Consider the following 24,754-nt stretch of genomic DNA (forward strand, 5'->3'; position numbering starts at 1 on the left):
TAAAAAAAAAAAAAAAAATTTAAATACACTACACAGAATTGTGTATACCGACATGATTCGGTAGAACAGCATGGCAAGCTCTGTGTTAGAGCAACCAGACATTTTGGCTTATAATTTTGTGGAGCAAAAATAATTACTACTATTACTACTACAATAACAGGGTTTGGACATTAAGTACACAGGATGAGCATCAACCCACACTTTAAAACAAACCCCCCAATTTAAAACAAGCCCACACAGAAAACACCCACAGAGACTATCAGACAGAACACACACAAGCCAGTAAACTGGTTTGGTATTCACTAGAAAGCAGGAGTTGATGTTTATGCATTTAAGGCTTACATAGATTACTATTATGTTCACATTTGAATAATACCTATAAAAATGCACACGCACTATACAAATGTATACAAATATAATTCATGCAGATCAAGCAAATAAAAAAATATTAAATGCCGCTTTCTTATAAATTGTGAGCAAAAAGTCCAGTCTGTAAACTTCTTTGTCCCAAACAAAACATTATATATTTAGATATTCCTTTAATATTCCTCTGGAGGGAAAAAAAAAACTCTTTTTGAAGGTTAATTTTCATCAAAAATTATTAGTTTTTTTGAATGGTCAGATGGTATCTTGTTTTAAAACATTCTTACAATGTTCCAATGTTACAATGTGCACACATTTATGAGAAATGTTTCCATAATTTTAGTTTTTGTCTAACTGGAAACAACATGAGGCAAAATTAAACATTTATAGTAGTGTCTTCTTCACAACATGGCAGCATAACCTTCATAGAACCTGGTCAATATGTTACTGAACACACACACACACACATATATCTATTTAAAGCTCTGCATAGATAAACAGTGAATATCTCTGCTAAGGGTAGTTATCAGTAAGCTTGTTAGCAAGCTAATATAAGGTAATTAACATATTAACGAGTTTTTGAACAATTTATAGTTTTCTCATCTAGATAATTAATGTTATTTAAAGAACCGAGAGAGAGAGAGGGAGAGAGAGAGAGAGAGAGAGAGAGAGAGAGAGAGAGAATAATACAATTTTACACTCTTACCAAAATAATTTTTGCTTTCTTTGTCCAGATAAAATAAATTTGGGCCATTTGTAAAAGAATTGCCTCCTTCATTTGCTGGTGATGGCTGGGGATTGATTAGCAAATCTAAATCTTTGGTGAAGCTAGATTACCTGTCACAGATAATTTTAATTTATTTTAAAGATCACTATTCTGTCATTAATGATGAATCGGGGTAATTGTTAAAAAAAAAATCCTAGAAACCTTTAATAACTATTTGCAACAGGCTTCATTTGATTGAATATGCATAGATCTGCATTACTAATAAAACCAAACATCTAGTCTTTCTATGTTGAAATTTTTTTTTTAAGCCAGGAAAATGCCAGATAGATAGATAGATAGATAGATAGATAGATAGATAGATAGATAGATAGATAGATAGATAGATAGATAGATAGATAGATGCACAGAAAAGAAAGATTACAGTATTCATACAGCAGTAGATAGTAAATAAAAATAAAATAATATAAAGATAAATACAGTTAAATTTGATGGAAAATGTATAATAACATTATAAACATGACTCTGAAAAACTATCTTGTGTTATTTTAAATGGATGTGATCCCCTTTTATACTTTTTGTGAGGTTGAGATCTGGAGAGTTAGGGTTGGGAAAGGGTCTTGTTGGCAGTTTATTGTTTGGCATTTTTCAGGTTTTTTTTATTTTTTATTTTTGTACATATTTATTTATTTTTCATTGAAATTGGCATACTGGGATGTCACTTTATTTCATTCTTTGATCGAACATATATGTGAAGTTTCATATTTTTGTTTAAATAACCTGAAATGTACAATTGCAAATATGATATATCATTGTGTGAAATTCCAAACTAAAAATATTTAAATACAAACATTAGAATATGATTAGAATGATTTTGGTTTATGTTTTAGAGTGTTTTAATTGACATGTGATGCCTCTGATGCACTGTGCCATATGTTTATTCTGAAAAAAGCAATTTACTTTTGCCAAAGCAAAGGATTCATAAAGCCAGTGTGCTGAGTGGTAGCATAATGGAGCAGTCTGTTCACAATACTTCAAAATGACCCACTAGGTTAAACTCCAACAACCCATCATTTTTAGAGGGCAGAATCTTGGTGTAGATCCCTTAATCTAGTTTAATAGCAGGTTAGTTTATTTAGACCAGTGCCAGGCCTGTTCGGTGAGATTTACCACAGCAAATGAGTGATGGCCCAGGGCTGGCCCACACTTATGGCTCTTTTCGGGCCAACATGCCGCCATGGAATGAGTAAGTAATGTGAAACTGGCTGTATATCCATATTTTACCTGATATGTACATATACCAGGCTACATTTTGTCTTTAATTGGTTTAGTTGTATTTGAGTTATTTTAGTTAACAAATGTTATGAAAAACATAAATGTGAATGCTGACTCACTATGTACAATTTACATTGTGCCTAAACACAGCCTGAAGTTCACCTGAAGTTGTATGTTGCCTGTTTTCTTCCAAAAAAAAAATCCCTGGCAAAATAGACTGAAACTGGATATTGTAGGAAACTGGATTTCCAGGAGCAGGATTGGTGATCACTTGTAATTTGTTTAATTTAATAAAAATGTAATTTTTTATCAGTGTTTGCAGTATTCTGTTTTGTTCAATCAAATGGAGCTATCTTATCAGGTTCCTTATTGTAGACGAATTAGAAAGAGAATTGTTTATGACCTTGTCCAAAGCAATCCCATAATGCTATTTAATCCTAGGAAATTTTTAAATCCATGGTGGACAAATTGGTCACTTCCAGAGAAATATTTGAACAAATTTATGTTCAAGCTTTTAAAGCTACAAGGCAAAACATAGAGACACTTAAAAACAGAGCTTTTCTTAAAAGTTCCTAATTAAGCCAAATGCAGACTAGCAGCATATGTATTTAATCCTGACACATTGTACTGTATGGACATGCTACTGTTATAAACCAGTTTTAATATACCATGCAGACACGTCTCACATTCTTTTTAAACATTAATGCATAGATTTAAGTTCTTCTAGTGTCCACATTGGTTTCCTCTAACTTCCCAAGCCCATGTAAATGGAGTGACTATGCTAAATTGCCCAAGTGTAAAAAAAAACATGTATCCACATACTGGATCCACTGTGGCCCTGTAACTCAGATAAAGTAGTTACTGAAGATGAATGAATGAATGAATGAATGAATGAATGAAGATTTAAATTTATTGTCACAAGCTGCCTTGTAGATCGAAATATTTTGTTTTCACATTGTCGTGTTATCACAGAAGCTGCAACAGAGATTGTGATGGTTCAAAGCTATCTGAACTTGTTACAAATATTATTTCCAGCTCACTTTTTGGTGTAACTCTGCCTTTCCTCCTTATTTAATAAAGACCTAAGTTCCAGAAATAAGAAACACAGTTTAATTAATTAAAACTTTAAAATTATCAGTAAACTAAAACAGAGGCTATTGTAATGCAATAAATAAATGAAACAGTAACAGCTTCATTATCCTTGTTATGTGTCAAGATTCAGTTTCTGTATGTCCTGTTCTGAACTAATAAAAAAACAACTAAACTGACCTACATTTTGAACATAAAAACTAGAGTTTATTGTAATTGCAAAATATAGTGAATAGAGTAAATAAAGAATTTGAGGACATGTGAGGAATCAATATGTGTTTGTCCTCTTCACTAGTAAAGGAAATTAACAAAAACTGAAACATAGCTTACCATAATGCAGTAAATTGAGTGAATAAAGAGTTAAACAATGTATGGGGATTCAAAGTATGTTTAAATAAAGAATAAGAGGATGTGTAAGAATTCAGTATGTGTGAGGATTCAGTATGGCTGAGGATATTCAGTGTGTGTGAGGATTCAGAGTGTGTTTAAGTAAAGAATAAGATGTGTGAGAATACAGTTTGGCTGAGGATATTCAGTATGTTTGAGGATTCAGTGTGGATGTGGATTCAGTATGTGTGAGGATTCAGTGTCGATGAGGATTCAGTATGTGTGAGGATTCAGTATCGATGAGGATTCAGTATGGGTGAGGATTCACTATGGACGAGGATTCAGTATGTGTGAGGATTCAGTTTGGATAAGGTTTCAGCATGGAAGAGGATTCAGTATGTGTGAGGATTCAGTATGGATGAGGATTGCGTATGTGTAAGGATTCAGTATGTGTGAGGATTCAGTATGGATGAGGATTGCGTATGTGTAAGGATTCAGTATGTGTGAGGATTCAGTATGTGAGGATTCAGTCTGGATGAGGATTCTGTATGTGTGAGGATTCAGTATGGCTATGGATATTCAGTATGTGTGAGGATTCAGTGTGGGTGAGGATTCAGAGTGTGTTTAAATAAAGAATAAGAAGATGTGTGAGGATACAGTTTGGCTGAGCATATTCAGTATGTGTGAGGATTCAGTGTGGTTGAGGATTCAGAATGTGATTAAATAAAGTATAAGATGATGTGTGAGGATTCAGTGTGGATGAGGATTCAGTATGGAGGAGGATTCAGTATGTGTGAGGATTCAGTATGTGTGAAGATTCAGTAGGAATGAGGATTCAGTATGTGTGAGGATTCACTATGGATAAGGATTCAGTATGGATGAGGATTCAGTATGTGTGAGGATTCACTAGGGATGAGGATTCAGTATGTATAAGGATTCAGTATGGGTGAGGATTCAGTATGGGTGAGGATTCAGTATGGGTGAGGATTCAGTATGGATGAGGATTCAGTATGTGTAAGGAATCAGTATGGGTGAGGATTCAGTATGGGTGAGGATTCAGTATGGATGAGGATTCAGTATGGATGAGGATTCACTAGGGATGAGGATTCAGTAGGGATGAGGATTCAGTATGGATGAGGATTCACTAGGGATGAGGATTCAGTATGTGTGAGGATTCACTATGGATGAGGATTCACTAGGGATGAGGATTCACTATGGATGAGGATTCAGTATGTGTGAGGATTCACTATGGATGAGGATTCAGTATGTGTTGATCCTCTTCTGCACTTCGAGGCCTGCTGCCCCTGCCACCAATCAGTTCCTCTAGCGTTGCTCAAGCTGCGCATGCGCACATAGCGCTTTTACTTCCCGAGAGCCTTCGGGTTTGTGTGTTGAACAAAACAAAAATAGCAATTTAGATAGTAAACACGAACAAGTATGACTTTTCCTCGAAAGTGTAATTAGATACACGGACAAAGACTTGATACAGTCGTTTCGGTCGTCTTTTTTCACCTTTTTCTTGACGGGATCCTGCGACCCCTTCGGACGCTAATGTGAAGGAGACGATATCAAATATGGACTTTTCATCGAAATGGATATTGGATATTCGTGACGAGGACTCGATATAAAGATTTGGGGACTTTATTTCTGTTGGTAGATGGTATTTAGCGACTACTTGGCCGCTAATATGAAGGAGATGATCGGAGGTTGCTGCGTTTGCTCTGATGAGAGAGGCTGGGCCGAAAACCCGCTGGTTTACTGCGACGGACACGGTTGTAATGTCGCCGTGCATCAAGGTATAAATTATCGTTTTTTAATAATTGTGTTTTAAATGGTAAAAAAACAACAATAGGAAGGTCACTTCAGTTCAGACCTTAAGTTTTGATTGTGTCGTGTTTGATACGCGATTGCTAAGCTAATTCGTATGCTAAGCTAATTTGCTAGCTATCTAGGCGCCTGCTTTCACGGCGTATTTTTCCTCTACCCGTATTCCGGCCAATCGCGCCGGCTCGTTTGTATTGGTTACATGTTCAGCTAGTTATGATTGCGGAATATTAACCAATCATAGAGTAGGGGACAGACCGTCACTAACCAATCATAACAGAGTAGGCGGGACTTGTTCGAATACGCGTGTGGAAAAATGCATGTTGTCTAGGGATTGCCACATGTTTTGGTAACAAAATAGTGAATGATTTATAACAGTGACAACGACGTAAACTGCAACTAGCTAACTAGTTGTTCATGATTTTCAGGATTTAGGCACACTAGTCTGTAGTTGCCTCTTGCTGTTGATGCACTAATTTAGCGAGCTTTCTAGTTGACTTGCAAATTAAATATAGTCGTTAATGATATTGAGCGTTCTGGGTAAATATCATGCAAAAAAATATCAACATTGAGCCTATTGTCACTAAATCGTTATCTAACTAGGCTGCTGTGGTAAAGTAAATTATACAGTATTGCTGAAACTGGATGTGTAACATCTTATAATTTCTTAATCAGTTATAAGCAAGATCAGTGGAAATGCCACGTGACATCGTGTGGCGTCCGTGTTGTCGCAGTAAATTAAGCCACGAGCTAATCTTAAAATTCTTAGTCGTAAATCTCTAATCCTTTAGCCATGCGATAAAGCAGCGGTAGTTGGGTTAGTAGGTCAGTTATTCTGGGCTCTGTGTATCACAGCATGCTTGCAGGCAGTGCAGCTTCACTCTTTCACACTCCTCTCTTCCCAGCACTCCCCGTGCAGCACTTTAACATCAAAGTGTTTTATTCTCTTCACACTACCTTACTTCCTGTAAGGTCACGTGCGTGCACGTGCTACAAACGTGTAGAATAAAAGTGATTGCTCTGGTCTTAAAAGTATCATGATTATAGACTAAATGCATAGTTTCTACGTTGTTTCATCATTACTTTATTTCTAGCTTTTTGTTGTACATTTTGTTTACACAAAATGCACGTGATCATATGTAGGCACCTTGTCCAGGTAGGTCTTGAAACTCAAAAACTTAAAGCCCCAGAAATTTCACTTCTCTAACAAGTCCTTTTAAATGGCACCCTTGTTTTGTGTTTTTAGGCTTGGGTTGATTAAAACGTGCATTTCTTGTGCATGTCTTAATACTGAAGAGACAGTGCTGAGCCTCTTATCCTGGTGGATATACTGAAATTGTTACCAACATGTCAGTTCAGATGGCATATATATCACCTGGAGTTCATCCTTTTAATTTAAGGCAGCATACGATGTAATCTTTCCAAAATGTGTGAGGTCATGGGACCAGGGATGGGACACTCCAGTGACCTCTTCATGTAAAACTAACCCAAACCGAATGTCTTATTGATGTGGGTTGTGGTTTTTTTTTTTTTTTGGCCATTTTCGCCCTAATTTGGTAATATCCAAATTCCTTCCTAGCACCCAGCTCTCTCCTATCATTCGACAGTCCTCAGTCAGTCAATACAACAATCCTTATACACACCTTAAGCCAGTTTGTTTTGCATCACTGGGCAGAATAATGCTTGGAGGAATGTGCACTCTGCCCTCTTACACATATATGAGCTCACAGATGACCATGATCATTTGGAGCCGCTGTGTTTGACAGGGTAGAGTGTGTAGGTTGCATAGTCGAATTGTTTCAGATTCAGTGATCTCTTAACCAACGCCTTTTGTGATTATTTGTAAGAACCGGTCACATTGGTTAGGTTTGTTGAAATTGATAGCAGGCTATGGTGTGTGAACCAACATCAAATCAGATGGTAACAGAATAGATATTTGAATAAAGTTTTGAACTGTTTTTGGTTAATATTAAGTTAGATTCCTTATTTTACACTGGTTAAACTGAGTATAAACATTTCCCAGATTTGTTTGTAGCCTGCATGTCTTTTTGTATGAAGCTCAGCTGATATAAGACTTTTATGTTTGTCAGTGTTGATCAAAAATGATTATCAGCTTCATTTGTCTTTGACTGGAAAACAAAGGTTTAATGTTATCGATGTCTCAAAAACTAGAAGGTAGTGAAATTTTGCGGGCTGTCACTTGCTCACTTTTCCACCGTCAATCACTCATAAACCATATTTACACATCACTCCAGCGTTGTCGCATTTAATCTTTTGAAATTGAACCAATAAAGCAATCTCAGTACAGTGACTGGTATCTCTTGATGTAGTGCTGAGTTTAAAGTGTTTATGCCGAAATATCATTGCTGTCATGAGCATTCTGATCTGTTTATAACATATCCGTCTGTTCATTTTGCTGTTTATAAAATCAACAGCTCATTTGCCTTCATGTCCTCTTAACTAATCCTGTTTCTTTCTGTTCTTCAGCTTGTTATGGAATTGTCCAAGTCCCAACTGGTCCATGGTTCTGCAGAAAATGTGAATCTCAGGAGCGAGCGGCACGAGTGGTGAGTTTTCTGTATTTGGAAGCATCCATTAAGTCAGCATGAATTCGTGTAAATGAATGACCAATCTAAAACCCTGTCTGGACTTGATAACTGACTGGGTCAGGCTTTGGAAAATGAAGGTCAGACTATTCAAATTTAGATCACTTTTGGGGATAAACAAAGGTTTCTTTCATGACGCTGCATTTTGTAAACCATGTCAAAAAACCAAGATTTGTTAAATGAGCAAGTGCAGTGTGATTATTCTTATCTGGATCGAAGTTATTGCAAAGTGCTCTTTCCAACTCTCCTACCTACCTACACTTGTATGTTTACAGTATTTCCAGCTTAAAAGAAGATTTTGCTGAAAACCCAAATGTGCACAAAGTCCCAGTTATTCCAAAAGTCCATGATCAGCCAAGATATTTTTCATCCTTTCCATAAATGTTGGCCTCAAGATGTGTCCAGTTCTCCAGTAATATCGCACAGCCTTGCTGATGGACACAGTGTGACTCACTGTAATCTATGAACATGAACAAAACTTCAGTGTTGATGATCGGTGTAACGTTATGCAGAGTTTTAGGGGAAGATGTTTTTTTTTTTTTTTTTTAAACCAAGAAGCACTGGCCCTCCTGCCTTGAGAGAAAACAGGACCACCCAGATAATTCTAACAGCATAAATCTTATAAACATTATTAATTCGGGCAGTTAGCAATCATTAACTGGACAACCTTTCTTTAGACTAACTAGCCTGCAATACTCACTCCAGCTTGGCCTATGCAGCTGTCAAAACACAGGCTGGTATATAGCAGCATCCTTTGTGCTTGATTGCATTGATTAATATGTGTTTGAGATTGTGTTTTGCTGTTGTGTTCTTTTCTTGAAACAACTTTCGATGGTGTTGCATTAACTTGTCCTGTGTTTTGGCAGACGGCAGGTCAAACCAAGCTGAATTTTTTCAGCAGGAAAAGTATTAATCTGTTAATTAACACTACAAAGAGTCATTATCACCTGGCACCTTGAATAACGCACATCTGTCACTCGAACACAGTCTCGCAACGACTCCATCAAGCCTGTTGTGTTTACATCAGTGAAAAAACTCTACACCAACCTGTCTTTGTCTGTTAAGCGTGTTGTCTGGCTGCTGTCTTTGCTTATGGTTGGTGCGTTTACATTTGAGGTGATGTGTGCTCTGGTGGTAATCGTGGTAGTTGGACATTTTGTTGTTGTGTGTAAAATATTTTTATAAGACAATCACAATGTCCCAGCAAATACTAAAATTTCCCAGAAACGTGACTGAGATACAGCTCTGAAAGTCTACTCTTGTTTTGGTTTTTTTCTGTAAGGACTCTTTATTGTTGAAAAGGTTAAACCCACATGAGACACAAGACCAGGGAGCTGTCTATGGGAGAAAAAGCCAGCTGTTGTGAACTTGAAAAAAGTGGGAGTTATTGCAAAATTATTAGGCCAATCTAACAATTTGGAAAGTGTCCTAACACCCAGATAGGCCAAGAAAAACAACAGTAGTTTATGACAAACTTTGTGAGAACTGTTAAGAGAGCACCCCCCCAAAACAGCAGTCAGTGACATCACCAACAACCTCCACAGGTCAGGGGTGAAAGTATCATAATCCACCTTTTGAAGAAGACTTGGAAAGCAAAAATATGAAGTCCAAACCACAAGATACAAACCACTCATCCGCAGTAAAAAATCAGAAAGCCAGATTGGAATTCACAAAGAAATACAGAGATGAGCCACAAAAAGCTCTGGAGCTAAGATTAACCTCTGCCAAAGTGATGGAAAGGCCAAAATGTGGAGGGAGAAAGGATCTGCTCATGATTCGAAACATGCAAACTCATCGGTCAAGCACTGTTGAGGTAGCGTCATGGCTTGGGCTCGCATGGCTGCTCCTGAACCAGACTCACTAATCTTTATTGATGATGTAACTCATGATGGAGGCAGCAGAATGAATTCAGAAGTCTACAAAATCATTCTGTCTGTGAATTTACAGAGAAATGCATCCAGTCTAATCAGAAGGAACTTCATGCAACAGTATAATGATCCGAAACACACTGCCAAAACGACGAAGGACTTCATTGGGTGGGAAAGTGGGAGATTTCAAAAAAATCTGTGCTAGAAGTTTGAAAAAGCATCACAAAAGAAGAAATTAATCATTCTGGTGATGTTGCAGACTTGATGCAGTTATCACAAGCAAGGGATATGCTGTTCTAGTACTTTTGCTCATCTAACAATTGGATGAATGTGTGAAAAACACATCAAGATGTAAATATCAGGAAATAAAATCTATCCTCTCGAATTCAGATGTCTTTAAATGTATAGCAAAAAATAATTGGCATACTTGCAAAACCTTTAAAAGGAACTGCAACACAGGAAATTCCTACCAACATGAAATGTGTGGAGTCGTAAAGCATTGACTTGGAGAGTCTTTATCCTAGGTGTATGTAAACTTTTGTCCTCAGCCGTATGTAAAATACTTGGTTAAAGGTTAGACATGCGCATAATGATTATAAGAGCTCGGCGGCACTGCACACTTTAGTGGGCATGTAATTAAGCAGCAGTTTAAAGAGGCCACAGAAACAGGAAACTTGTTGCATCATCATGTTGACATTTTTGTGGTAATTTATGTATTCGCACCAAATGTATGCAGTTCCTGTAAGGCAATGTGTATCATTTGTGTGTGTCTGTGCTTCCTTTAATTACCTTCTACTCATTATCTAAGCTGTTAGTGAAGGTAACATGGAAAGCAGCTTTGAGCTGTGGAATTTTATGCGGAGGTAAATACTTATACTTACTTCAACTTATGACGGCGTTTATCAGTTTTGATTTTTGGTTGTAGAGGAGATTTATCGATTTAGTGATCATAACGAATGAATACGATTTATTTGGTGAAAACAAAAAAACATTACACTGAAGGGGAAAGGGCATGACATTTTGCACCAATTACAAGAAGGTAAGCTTGTGAACCTGGGACTGTGGAATAGTGAATATATAGGTGATGCTAACTATTAAGTGTTACAATAAATGATTTTATTTTGGTTTTCTTACTGTTGCCTGGCACACATCTGCAGAAAAGCAATCAGGAATGTTAGCTCACTATGATGAACATTATTAGAAATGTTTTTTCTTCATTCTCTCAACTCCACACTCGGTAGAAACATGCTTGTTGATGAAAGAATTTTAACTGGATTAAAAAAAGTTATACAGAGTTTGTTCATAACAGTGTAGGGAAGGACGTTCTGTGCGTTGCCAGATTGCCAGATTTCTACTCGACTTTCTCTTATGATTTGCCTTTACTTAAATTTTTCCATCTTTTTCTACATAAAATCTCCAATAGATAAAGTATTTTAATGGAACTGTAAAGCCTCAGAAAAGCAGTGGGAAACCATCCGTGCTAGAAAAACTGCTTAAATGTGAGCAATGCAAATTGGTTCTCAGCCATCAACCAGCAAGACCAGCTTTATTGGCAGGGTTTTGTTCATCAACCAGCCAAACAAGCACCAGACCAGCACAAACCAGTTTGAACCAAGGCAAAAGCTGTTTTTTTCCCACACACTGAGCTGATAGTGTATGAGTTATTAATTCATTATATATAATAAAAGAGAAACTTTTACTCTAGTGCTTTTTTGTAAGTGCGATGCCCCCCCTTCCTATTATTTTAGAATATGTATAAATAAATTTTTATTTCATTAAGATAAATTTAATTGATTCCAATTAGTCTGTATTCCAGTTAACCTTTGCACTGCCTTTAAGTCTGAGATCTGCTTTAACCCTTTTTTATGTATTTTGCATTCAGAAAATATGACTAAAAATCCTGTTAAAATCTTTCTTCAGATTTCTTTTAGACACTTCTTTAAAATCTCTCTTTATTTAACTGGCATTCGGTAGCTTTTTCTTTTGTGGGTGGCTCTTATAGTGATTGCACTCTAATAAACTCTTTATGTAATTATGCTCTAATGAACGTTGTGTTCGTTTGAAATAATTGCTAATAATTGCACACAGAGCTATTAAATTAGATTTTGATTTGTTTCTCAGTACAGATCAATTCAGGAGCAATGTTGATTCTCACCATTTGTCTTCACAAAACCTGCTTTGCTGCCTAAAGCAGTGCACCACTCTTCCACATTATTCACTGTGATTAACAACCATGGACGTGACACAACATATCACCTGATGTATGCAGCTGAAGCACAGAAGAAAAGAGAGTGAAACGATGTTGGAAAGACGTGAATGAATTTTGACCGGCATGACTACACACGCATCGCCTCACTCAGAACTCCCCAGTGCTGCGTTAAGCAAAGAGCGCTCTTGTCAAGACCGATTATCACCTCCGAAAATTCGTGAATGAGAATCCTCATTTCAGTTCTAGGACAAAAATCTCAATTCATAATTCATAAAGAATCATGTTTGAGGGATGCACTGAAAAGGAGCGTTGCTTTTGCTTTAGGAAAATGAGATATAATAGTTTTAGGTCATGTTTTTGTTGCAAATATTTTTTCAGTATGTTTCCTGGTTTTTCTCTCATCAGTTCTCCTCAGAATGTATTTGTATATTGTTTATCCATGTAATAAAAAAAAGCTTGGTTTCTGCTTTACACTCATTCACAGTTTATGTTTCTCATCTTCTGCAGAGATGTGAACTTTGTCCGCACAAAGACGGAGCTCTGAAAAGGACCGACAATGGAGGTAAGGCTGCTTCATTTTCATCATTTTTTTTTCCCCCCTAAAATTTCTCAGTATATTTTTAATTCCTTCTTAAAATACACCGACCAAGGCATAACATTATGACCACCTGCCTAATATTGTGTTGGTCCCCCTTTTGCTGCCAAAATGCAGCACTGTGTATTCTGACACCTTTCCATCAGAAGCAGCATTAACTTCTTCAGCAATCTGAGCAACAGTAGCCCGTCTGTTGGATCCGATTACACGGGCCAGCCTTCGCTCCCCACGTGCATCAATAAGCCTTGGCCGCCCATGACCCTGTCACCGGTCCACCACTGTTCCAATTTTGATAGATACTGACCACTGCAGACCGGGAACACCCCACAAGAGCTGCAGTTTTGGAGATGCTCTGATCCAGTTGTCTAGCCATCACAATTTGGCCCTTGTCAAACTCCCTCAAATCCTTACGCTTGCTCATAACACTTACTTTACATACGTTTTCTTAATTATAACACATCGACTTTGAGACCAAAATGTTCACTTGCTGCCTAATATATCCCACCCACTAACAGGTGCCACGATGAGGTGATAATCAGCGTTATTCTCCTCACCTGTCAGTAGTCATAATGTTATGGCTGATCGGTGTATATCCCGATAGTAGTAACTGAATTGGGTTGATTCCAATATATTATGTTGCCTGTAATAATGTATTGGTTTTAGGGGTTTTTTTTGTGTTATATTTTTTTTACTTTTTTTTTTTTTTAAATAATCGTATAAAGCCATTTTTCTCATCATGTCCTCCTGCTTTGTTAGTTGCACTCTGCTGCTGGTTATATACTTATTTATTATTATTATTTATTTATTTTTTAAAGGATGTATTGATCCAAAGGAATGACTTTAAAGGAAATGGTTTTGTGCTTTTGTTCAGTTAACAGTTAATTTGTGTGCTAATTCATTTTCAACAGCCTGAACACATTGAGTAGAAAATTTGTATGAGAGATTTTTAATGTCTCTTAAAGATTGAAAGTCATCTGAGAGAAAGAAATTCGTGAAGGCCAAACTATCTGCCCACTCAGAACCATTCAGTAAATTTTGTCCTAGAAATTTTTTTTTCGTGAATAGGACAGGTTTTTTTTTTTTTTTTTTTCTTGTTGTCTTTGTGTGAAGTATACAGCTAAGTTTGGAGCAGTTTGAACAGGACATCACAGCTCTGCATTGACATGGCAATAATATGTTTATTGATATAAATGTGTTATTTATCCTAATTTTTGTAGACTCTCTTAAACTTGCTTTATCTGTAAAATAATTTTACACACACACAAGTCGTCACAATTTATTTCTACTATTTTATTTCTTTAAATCTATTCAATAATATATATTTTTTATTTTTTGTTTATTTTTTATTCCTCCAACCGAACACATTAGGCTGAGAATTTATTAATTAATTAATTAAAAAAATTAAAAAAAATTTTTTTTTATTTATTTATTTTGCATGCTGCTTTTTATAAATAGAGATTTTGAATTAGACTGACAGCGTTCAAGTTACTAGTCAAACTAATCTACAGTTTAACCCTAAAATGAATAAAAGAGTTCATAAGCCCCCTTTAATCTGACCAATAAATAGCAGAATTGGAAACGGGAATGTGAAGATCGTGTTCCTGTGCTGTTATAATCAAAATCAAAATAGAACTTATAGTTAGGTTCAAGTTTAATTCTGAAAAGAGAGCATGAGCATTAGGCTTCAATTTTTAACCATCACATTCAACCGAATTCTGTTTGCATCCTCATTGTCTGGTCTGCTGGACCACCCCAGTGCTGTGTCAAAAAAAAAAAATTATAACCACCATTTCCAATATAAAGCATTAGTTCATGCGTATTATGGCTCATATTAGGGCTGAACAAAGAATCACATTTTATTCGAGATTACAATTTTGGGCATTACTGACTGACTCTTGTCTAATTGTTGAACATTGAGTTATTGATGTATTTTTAGTTTTATTGTGTTTCTATTTAGCATTTTAAAGCTCTTTATTTTTCATTTAGAGACTTTTGTGTGGATTTTTAACGTTCTATAAAATGTAAATATATATCTTGTTGCATGAATAAGTATGATAAATTATGCTTTAAGTTTTGATAATACTAATAAGTGTTGCTGTTTGTTATGGGCTTGAAATGCAGATAGAAATGCTTATGTTGATAGTCTCTTCCTATAAACCTAAGCAACAGTCATTATGGATCAGATGATAAGACTGATTTTTCTTATTTGGGGAAATCCATCGGCCAGCATTTTAGTGACTAAATAAAAAAGCCCGCACTCCCATACGCACCACACTGCGGTTTTCTCCTGCTTATTTTCCTTTGTGACAATGGGAGGGGCGAGTGTGTGTTTATCTCCCCTCGTTTTTTTATGATGGGGCGGTGTTGTAGGGGTCACAGCGGGGCTGTGAGTGCACTTCTAGTGCACTTCTCTTCTTCATGGCCTGGGTTCACGGCAAGGCCAGTGCTGAGACTGTAAACACACCGCTGTGGACGCACAGCTGCTCGACCATGCCTCCTTCAGTGTGCGCAAAGCCGTTAAACAGCCATGAGGGAGACATCAGTTCACCCCCCAGGCTCATGGCTTTTCTTTTCTTTTCTTTTTTTAAGGCCGTTTCACACTGGGCAAGGTTCTTCACACCACACACTTAATATCAGCACTACAGTAGAAATAAACAAGTTAGCAATTAGCAGGTGATTGACACACAGATACTTTCACTATTATGACTCTGTTAGTTTCTAAGAGTTTTAATGGAAATGGAAATTTTACACTCTTGCCAAACTTTTTTTTTCTTTCTTTAGTGAGTGATTGAACAGTTTTTGTGCCCATTATCTTAATCTCCAACACTAATGCATTAGTTTTACTGATTTCTCTACTGATAAATGCAATCTCCGAATTAGCCTAATCCTTAAAGCTAACACCGGTGTTCTAACAAATATTAAACTCGGTAATGCATGTAACATCAGAGCTAAGAAATGGGATTGTAGCATAAACTTCATTTTTGGATCAATTTGAAGTTGGGAAAAAAAAATCCATGAACCAGCATAAGTAATTGCTAGGGCTGGGTGGTTTATGTTTTCTCTTCCACTGGATACGGTGGAAAATAAATCTGTATAATTTCTACTTGTGTCAGTTTAGAGACACTTGGGTTTCTACAGTGCCTTAAAAACACTACTAAAGTTTTGTTTGGTCTTGTTTTTCTTGTTCGTGGCTTTTAATGAAAGTTTTTAAACCCCTTAATCGTTTTAGTCTCGTCATTGTTTTTATGTCCCACAGTTTTCCCGAAAAACTGGTTTTCTATGGTTTTTCTCCTCTGCCCCTGAAATCGTACCAGCCTGGTGCATGTGACGGGGTGAGAAGTTCTTCGGGGTGTGTTTGGGTTTTTTATTGCCCTGTTTTATAGGCTTCTGCAAGATTCTTGGAGGGACTTCAAAACCTCTGTGTCCCCTCCCTGTCCGAGGTCAAAGACAGGTCACGGGTTCACTTTTAAGTTTACGCCCGTTATTATTCCCCCCGACTGGACAAACAGGGCAGAAGAGGTCATCCTGACACTTAACTGAAGGAGGATTTTGATACGCAAACCTAACCCATGCCTTATTCAAACACCACACTGTACTGTTATTAAGTATGTTTTATGTTCTGGTGGTTTGGTGAGAAGAGAGGAGGTGGTGTTTGTGGTTTTCTATGCTTGTGATGTTTGTGCTGTTGAATAACTGGAAAATTCACTGTGATTTTTTTTTTTACCTGCTATGGCTGTGCATGCGATCAGCTTTGAGTCTTAAAAAGTATAAATCATTAGCTTAATAAATATTTATCATGCGCGTATTTCATGTTGGAGGTACGTGTAAAATGAAGGGTGGATTATGTTTACGTAAGAATGCCTTTTTAGAGCGTCAGTGTGTCTTAGATGATTTTTGTTATTGAAATTTTACATGAAATTTGAGAAACTTTTGACCACCAAATTACCAACATTTATAGCAAGCGGTATGGTTTATCCTGTGACCTGGCTTGTTGAATTTAGTTTTGTGTGTAGAAAAGTTTTCACTCACCGTCTATATAGGCAACAAGTAGAGTAAACCTTTTTATCTGATGGTTTGTGGTGATATGTTAGTTAAAGCCGAGCTAAAGCACAGAGGTATGCAGAAGCAAGCAGAAAGACCAAAGTGTAGGTCTAAAGGGTCAACGATACCCCGGTTGCCTACGAATTTGATTTAGTGGGAATGAAAGGAAGTAGTTTCTGGAATGTTCTATGGAAACTTCAGCCAGTTGTTTTAGTGATTTTTTTTTTTTTTTTGCGTGTATATTGTGAGGTGTTTTTAATTCTCTGTGTAGAAACAAAGGTGTTTTGTTTCCCCTTTATTTCAACTTTTTAAAAAATTGTTTTTCTAGATTATTTAACCTCGTAAGACCTGAGCTTGCATTTTAGATTTCTTCTACCTATTTGGGGTTAGGAGGAACCAGATATTATCTTTGAACATGAAGCCACTTCTTTTGTGGACAACAGGTTCCAGTTACAAAGAATTAAGTATTATGGTGCATGCCAGGTTGAAGGAGGTTAATAGATTTGTGTTTCCCCTTTTTCTTTAGAAAATACTAGGACATTTCAGATACTAGATTATCAAATCCGGGCAAGAACGTGCTCACTTGTGATATTTGTGAATATGTATGTTTCAGTTTAAACTGGATTCATTTTTATTTCATACCTTTGTTAAATTTTTAATTCCCAGGCTTTTTATTTTTGTGTTAAAAATTATTTTGGTTTTTTTATTTTAATTATGATAGATGATTATGATTAATGAAAAGAATGAAGAAAATAAATTTTTAATAATTTGAGGAAAAATTGAGGGAAAAATGAAATAATTTCCAGCACTGAGCTTTATGATTAGACCTCTCTACCCACATATGTAAATCACAAAAAAAAAAAAGTATTTTTGTTGTTATAATTTGAAGAAAACTAATTTTTAAAGCACACTATGGCAGTACAGAATTAATAATATTTAGTAATTAATTTGAATTAATAGTATTACTATTAATAGTATTGCGATTAATTGGTTCTTAGTGGGTGTATTAATTTAATCCCGAGCATAGCGAGCTGCTGTATTTCTCCTTCAGTGGCTCTGAACCATGTTGAACCAAAAGACATCTCTGACTTTATAATTATAATTAAGACTACACTACGTTAATGCTGTTATTACAGGAAAAGAAAGCCTGAAAGATAATTGTTTCAATGTATAATCAATTATTTTAATGGCTCAATAATGTAACAGGATTTTTATGAAAAGGAACCTTTATATAGCACAACTCTTGCTGTGTAATTGGAATTGTGTATTGTATATTGTAACCTGTTGCCTAGTATGGACAGTGAGCTGATAGCACAGCAGTTACGTTGTTTTCCCTGCTCTCTTTCAGGCTGGGCTCATGTGGTTTGTGCACTCTACATCCCAGAGGTGGAATTTGCCAACGTCTCCACCATGGAGCCCATTGTTTTACAGTCCGTCCCTCATGAGCGCTACAATAAGGTGAGCTCACAACGTCATTTGAACTCTTACTATTAAAGGCAGTTACTATTAAAGGCAGAGAGAGAGAGAGAGCGCACTAATGCCACTTTTAATTTAGTTTGCTGTCTAATTTCATTGCTTAGCTAAATACAGTAGAACAAACCGCTCTCAACTACATAATTTGAGTATATTTTTTATGCCTAGTACCGTTGATTTTCTCAGGCTTTGATTTAGTAAAACACTGAACACTAGTGTTGGGGCAGGTATCATGCCATTTTTCAAATGTTCTCACACTGAACACAGTTCAGCATATTAAAAAGTGATGTTTTCATCACCAAGTTAGGGTTTAGACGTTTTAGACTCCATTTAATGTTTTCACGTTTTAAAATGTGATATGGATGATGATGTGGTACAGTATCAAGGCTTTACTTGTTAATGAAGCCAAAACTAAAACAGATTATGCATCTGCATTTTAAAAAGGTGTATTATTACTGTTCATTATACACCGATCAGGCATAACATTATGAGCACTGACAGGTGACGTGAATAACACTGACTATCTCCTCATCATGGCACCTGTTAGTGGGTGGGATATATTAGGCAGCATGTAAACATTTTGTCCTCAATGTTGATGTGTTAGAAGCAGGAAAAAGGGGCGAGTGTAAGGATTTGAGAAAGTATGACAAGGGCCTAATTGTGATGGCTAGACGACTGGATCAGAGCATCTCCAAAACTGCAGCTCCTGTGGGGTGTTCCTGGTTTGCAGTGGTCAGTATCTGTCAAAAGTGGTCCAAGGAGGGTACAGTGGTGGCAACAGGGTCAGATGCACGTGGGGAGTGAAGGCTGGCTCGTGTGATCCGATCCAACAGACGAGCTACTGTTGCTCCAATTGCTGAAGAAGTTAATGCTGGTTCTGATAGAAAGGTGTCAGAATACACAGTGCATGGCGGGCCAGAGCTGGTTTGGGGGGACCAACACAATATTAGGCAAGTGGTCATAATGTTACGCCAGATGTAGTGAAAATATACCTCTGTGTGTTATTTATTTAACGGGGTTAAAAAAGCTGTACTTGTTTAGAAATTCAGAACTGCTCTGTATGTGTTTATGAGAGGTCAAATGATTATTATATTAATAATAGCACAAGTCCCAAAAAGTAATTTCTTTCAAAATATGCATTTGAATTTAAATGGTGGAAAAATATCCCCTTTATCTTCATGAGGAAACCCTCCCACCATTGCTCTCTGAAGTAAGCCAAAACAGAAAACCGTGATATTAGTTTGGAACGATTATCATTCCGTGCGTTTATCATATTTCTCATCTCGATATGAGAGATTCACGGTAGAACTAATTCCAGCCAAGGCAGTGTGATGAAACAAGCAGTCAGCAATATGTGACACTGCGTGTGATGTGTTACAAGTGCAAGTTTAATCTCATGCTTGAAATATTCAATCTGTGATGAAACGCTTTCAGTTTTCTCGGTAATTGAGTCTTCACTGCGAGCCAATTTAAAACAGCGTAGTCATTATTCGCCTGATAATCGGCGTGCCAGCAAGATGGGCTTTAGAGAGGCTTGTTAAATTGTCGATGCTGTCACAGTAAACACGCAATGCCTCTTGCCGCTGCACTGTATATACCACATCAGCAGCTTTTCACAGCCATGAAATTACAGTGTGCATTAACAAATTTGAATCGGAGCACTCGGTATTTGTGATCTGACTCCAATGACTCAATACGGTGTGTATCTGGTAAAAGTTATGTGCTGACCATGACTGAATAGATCCGGGCATCTTTGTGTAGGTCCGATTCAAACAGGGCTTTTATTAATAGTATTCATTATCGTCAAATGATCAGTATAAGTATTAAACGTTCAATAATCGTTTCTGTTGTGCTGTTTAAGAATCCCAGTGAACGTCATGGCATTCCTTCCAAGTTCAAAAGTTTTTTCAAATTATAAAAATAAAATGTCTATTATTATTGTAATATCACAAGTCAAGCAGCTCTAAATTGTATAACATTAAATTGGCTGCTTTCGCTCTACCCGGATCATCGATCTTGTATAAAAAGGTATTTTTTATAAACTATATTGTACATTTAAAAGGAACACCTTTACACACCTGCTCATTTATGCAGTACATAAAATCATCACATACAAGTCAAGAGCTTCATTTAGCGTTAGCTTTAAACAGCAGAACGGGGGAATAATGTGATCTGAGTAACTCTGACCGCGGCATGGAGGCTAGTGGCAGAAATCACTGATCTCCTGGAATGTTGTAATGTTCACACACACACACAATAGTCTGTAGAGTTTACACAGGATGGTGTGGAAAAACAACAACAACAACAACAAAAAATCTCCAGTGGGCAGCAGTGTGAGGTCAGAGTAGAATGGCCAAGCTAACAGGAAGCCTGGTTCAAGCTGAAAGGAAGGATATGGAAACGCAGATATTCACTCGCTTTACAAATGTGCCAGAAAAGCAGCTCAGAGAGCACAACATGTTGAAGAAGCTGAGTTACAGCAGCAGGAGACAACCTTGTGTGACTTTAAAATCTTTTTCTAATCTTCAGCTGGTGATCTCGCGCCCAATTTAGCCTCTAATTCCTGTTCCTGTCTTATAGGAGTAGAAATCAGTCGATTACATGAATGATCAGGTATAAGATAGGTGTTATAATGTCCTATTTAGTGTGTATATGTTGTGTTTAACTGCAAAGTGATTCCACAGAAAAGTTAATTAATAAACAATCCAATTAATTCACTCATATAGTTGTTTTTGTACTACAGTATTATAATAAAATAGTAAACCATGGCAAATTATGTCAGTACTATATAAAAAATGTGGTTCTGTTGCATGTCTACTGTGCTCTCGGATGTGTCTCAGCATTGATTGAGTGTTGTTGTTTTTTTTGTTTGTTTCTACAGACGTGCTACATTTGTGAAGAGCAAGGCCGTGAGAGTAAAGCAGCCACCGGAGCCTGCATGGCCTGTAACAAACACGGCTGCCGTCAAGCATTTCACGTCACATGGTGAGTCACAGGGATGCTCTAGCGTGTGTGTGCTTAGCTACTCTGACGGACAGGTTTCTTTGCTTTAGTTAAGAAAAAAAATGTACTGCGTACGTCTTTTACTTAACTATTATCAGCATAAGCATCACTTTACTGCTTATTCATATTCCTCTGAGTTGCCTGATGATGTAATATTGAAATTGTGACATATTATCCAGTCAATTTAATTGTAGAGCAAACCTGAAAAAAAGTGCCATGATAATGATCAAAACTACTGCTTGTGTTTGATGTAACTCTGAAGTGGGAAGTTGTAACATTGGATTCATATAATTTTCAGCCTTTGTGATTTGCAAACTAGTGTTTCTCGCTTGGCAAAAATCTAACAAGATAACTGCTGTGATTGATACATACTATTATCCTCAATACAGATCATAATGTTACACTATTAACAAGCTTTTATGTCTATATGTCGAATTGTTCTGTTGATGCCGTAAATAGCCATACTGAATCGACACCACGTGGTTTCAGTTAAACGCAGCAAAAGTTGAAGGAAGGCAAATTTGGAGCCACCAGTTTATTTTATTCTCATAAAAACAAATGTGAATATGAGGAAAATATACGACCTGTTTCCCTGGGGTTGTCTCTCTTTGTGCTCTCTGAACTTTGTATGGTTTATTTTACTTGATGGACTCCTGAAATAACAGCCCCCTTTTCCTTTCTCTGCAGCGCTCAGTTCGCTGGCCTGCTGTGTGAAGAGCAAGGCTCGGACGCCGACAACGTCAAATACTGTGGCTACTGCAAGTACCATTACAGCAAACTGGTAAGAAGCAAAGGCAGATATTCTTACTAACCTTAGGCGTGTGCCAATATCCAATTTTTATTTACTAATTGCTTAAGCTTTGTATATTTTCACAGTACTGTATCTGAGAGGCAGTTCTGTCTGCCAAGTAAATGTCTTGCGTAGTAAATTGGTTTATGGGATACCAGTAAAGTGGCCTTAAAAAATGTCCAAAATAAGCTGCTTTAGAAGGCGCCTTTCCTTATTCAGCTCTGTTTCACAGTATTTTGTGGTTACGGTGTTGAAAAACATCCATTACAGCAATTTTTGCACTGTAATTCTAGTGATATATTGTATAGCCAATTGTCAGTGCACTTTTAGAAGACGGCGCTCCTGAAGGATTCTTTGGATACTTGATTAAGATTGAGATACTTGATACGGATTGAAGAAATTAGGGCATACTTTAAGCCACACTTTAAGAGTGTAGCTACCTTACACTGTTCTGGCCTCAACATACTGTGGAAACTATTCAACTGGCTTCCATGCCCAATATGACATAATTCCAAAGCAAAGGAACGTCATGGCGTAATTCACTCATGTAGTGCACAAGATGGCTTAGTGAACGTCGCAGAACTTCACAGCGAAAGCACTATATCACCAAGCACGTGATCGATCATTGCACACGAAGGCATACCCGATCACATTTATACCACAATAGATGCCATTTAGGAGCAAAAGCTCATTAGAAAGTATCAGCTTTGTCAAGGTCACATGCTTATGGGCACTGTTGTTTTTTAGTATAAATAGCTTGAGTAGCGTGTGAACAATGAAAAGTCCAACAAAAAGAAGTATACTTTTTCCTAAAACAACCTGTGGATTTTTGGACGCTTCTTGCACTCAGTGCTTGCAGGAAGGGGTGGAGCTACCAGGCACTGACACTGGATGAGAAAAGGTTTGCAAGATGACCACTCACGCAAGATCAAGACATTTTACAAATGTTATTTAAATGAGCTCATGCTGTGGGATCAACATTTTAAAACCTCAGTGTAATCTGCTAAAGCCAGTGCTGTTGCATTACATGTGTTTGACCTCATCTGCAATCGATCGGCCATTGAAACGGCTTACGCTTCCGGTTAGTAAAACCCTGTTAGTGTTCCATTTGAGGCGGTTTCTACCCTTCTAAAAAATCAAACACTACACAGTAGAGTGGACATTTTAAGTGCTTAGTGTGTAGTACATCATTTGTGATGCAGCTGTTGTCTCTGCTGGAGCCATTCTGGAAAAGAGCTTCTTTGTCTTTAGAAATGCTTCGCCATTTAAAATTCATGGATTTAAAATTCTGATTTCTTTGACTGAAGATTTAACATGGCTCTGAGGAGATGATGGAAATTTCCATTACAGCTAAGCTTGGTTATTTACTGATGTCTAGAATAGACAATAGACCATAAGTGTGGGTTTTATTTGGTTGGCTTGTTTGTTTAAGCTCCTTTATAAATGTATTTAATTAATATATATTATTAGATAGCCCTCACACTGGACTCTTGCCTCGCTGTTTTCTTACTGTTACATCATCTGAAAATAAACAGAAAATCCTTGCACTTTTCTTACTAGCACGATAGGTTTCTTGCATAAACTCACCGGCAAAAAGATTTAATGGTTCTTGTCTTTATGACCATTGGATTCCTGTTTACTTGGACATCTTGACTTTGAAGTGGAAGATGTCACTACAATGTGTGTCATTCCATCAAGTGCTTTTTTGGTAGCACTCTTCATTAGTCTCGTTCTGGGGCAGCTTTTGCATAGATGCTCGATGGTAACCTTTGGTTTGCCGTGCTCATTTGCCTTGAAGATGAGGTATTTGCACACAGCATGCCCGCTGTTGTCCCCATCAACCGTCTCTGCTCTGTTCTGCTGCAGCTGCCGTCTTCAATGTGCTAGCATTCAGAACAGGAGCAAGGAGAGCGAGAGGTGGGGGGGGCTGCTGTGTCGGGTGTGTAAGTGTGTGTGGACCAGGGTGTGTGTTCGGTAGGCCTTGTGTGCTGCTTAGAATAAATCGATCCACTAGGAAATGAATATTGGCAGCATTTCCATTTTTAAGAATCGTTATGTGCCATGATCGATTTTTTTTTCACTCTAGTAGTAGCTAAATTTGATGTTTTGGCAGCATTTGAGCTCCTGAATTGTTCGAAAGGCAGCATGAGGACAGATTTCTTTTATTTTTGACAAATATCGAAAGAGCGGGGCCTGCCGAAGTCTCATTGTCTTATTTCACTGAAGGGTATTTTGTATGTAGAAATTTAATATCCAAACATTCCTGTTTAAAATTCATCGTCAGTATCGTGCAATAATATTGTTTTCTGGAGATTATGACTTCGAATCACAATGATGCCACAGCTTTCATGTGGCTGGGTGGTCCAAGAGAAAGAAATTGTATCTGCTCTCCTGGAGGGACGGCATATTCTTTCTCCCCTATCAATCACAGCATTGCTAGCCAATCAGGGGGTGGATAGAACTTTCTTCTGTGTGTGTTGCCCTGCCCCGTGATGTAGCATGAGCAGCAGTTGGCTGCCTTCACATGTCTCTGAGGGAAGCATGTGTTAGCCTTCACTTCCCTAGAC

At 37.2% G+C, this 24,754-nt stretch overlaps 1 protein-coding gene across 4 annotated transcripts in view; it reads left to right on the top strand.

The window, feature by feature from the left end:
* Window positions 1–5,109: 5,109 nt before the first annotated feature.
* Window positions 5,110–24,754, top strand: part of mllt10 (MLLT10 histone lysine methyltransferase DOT1L cofactor) — a 64,730-nt gene continuing 45,085 nt past the window's right edge. For 2 of the 4 annotated variants that reach the window (XM_058376343.1, XM_058376344.1), the window contains exons 1-6: window positions 5,110–5,574; window positions 8,090–8,169; window positions 12,793–12,847; window positions 18,270–18,379; window positions 21,276–21,379; window positions 22,085–22,178. In XM_058376343.1, the coding sequence (XP_058232326.1) occupies window positions 5,436–5,574; window positions 8,090–8,169; window positions 12,793–12,847; window positions 18,270–18,379; window positions 21,276–21,379; window positions 22,085–22,178 (582 nt within the window). In that variant the 5' untranslated portion in view covers window positions 5,110–5,435. Of the gene's footprint in view, window positions 5,575–8,089; window positions 8,170–12,380; window positions 12,663–12,792; window positions 12,848–18,269; window positions 18,380–21,275; window positions 21,380–22,084; window positions 22,179–24,754 lie in introns of those variants that run through there. The other 2 variants (XM_058376345.1, XM_058376346.1) reach the window with 2 other exon arrangements.

Source organism: Hemibagrus wyckioides, linkage group LG23, assembly GCF_019097595.1.
Source record: "Hemibagrus wyckioides isolate EC202008001 linkage group LG23, SWU_Hwy_1.0, whole genome shotgun sequence".
In the NCBI taxonomy this organism is placed as follows: domain Eukaryota; kingdom Metazoa; phylum Chordata; class Actinopteri; order Siluriformes; family Bagridae; genus Hemibagrus; species Hemibagrus wyckioides.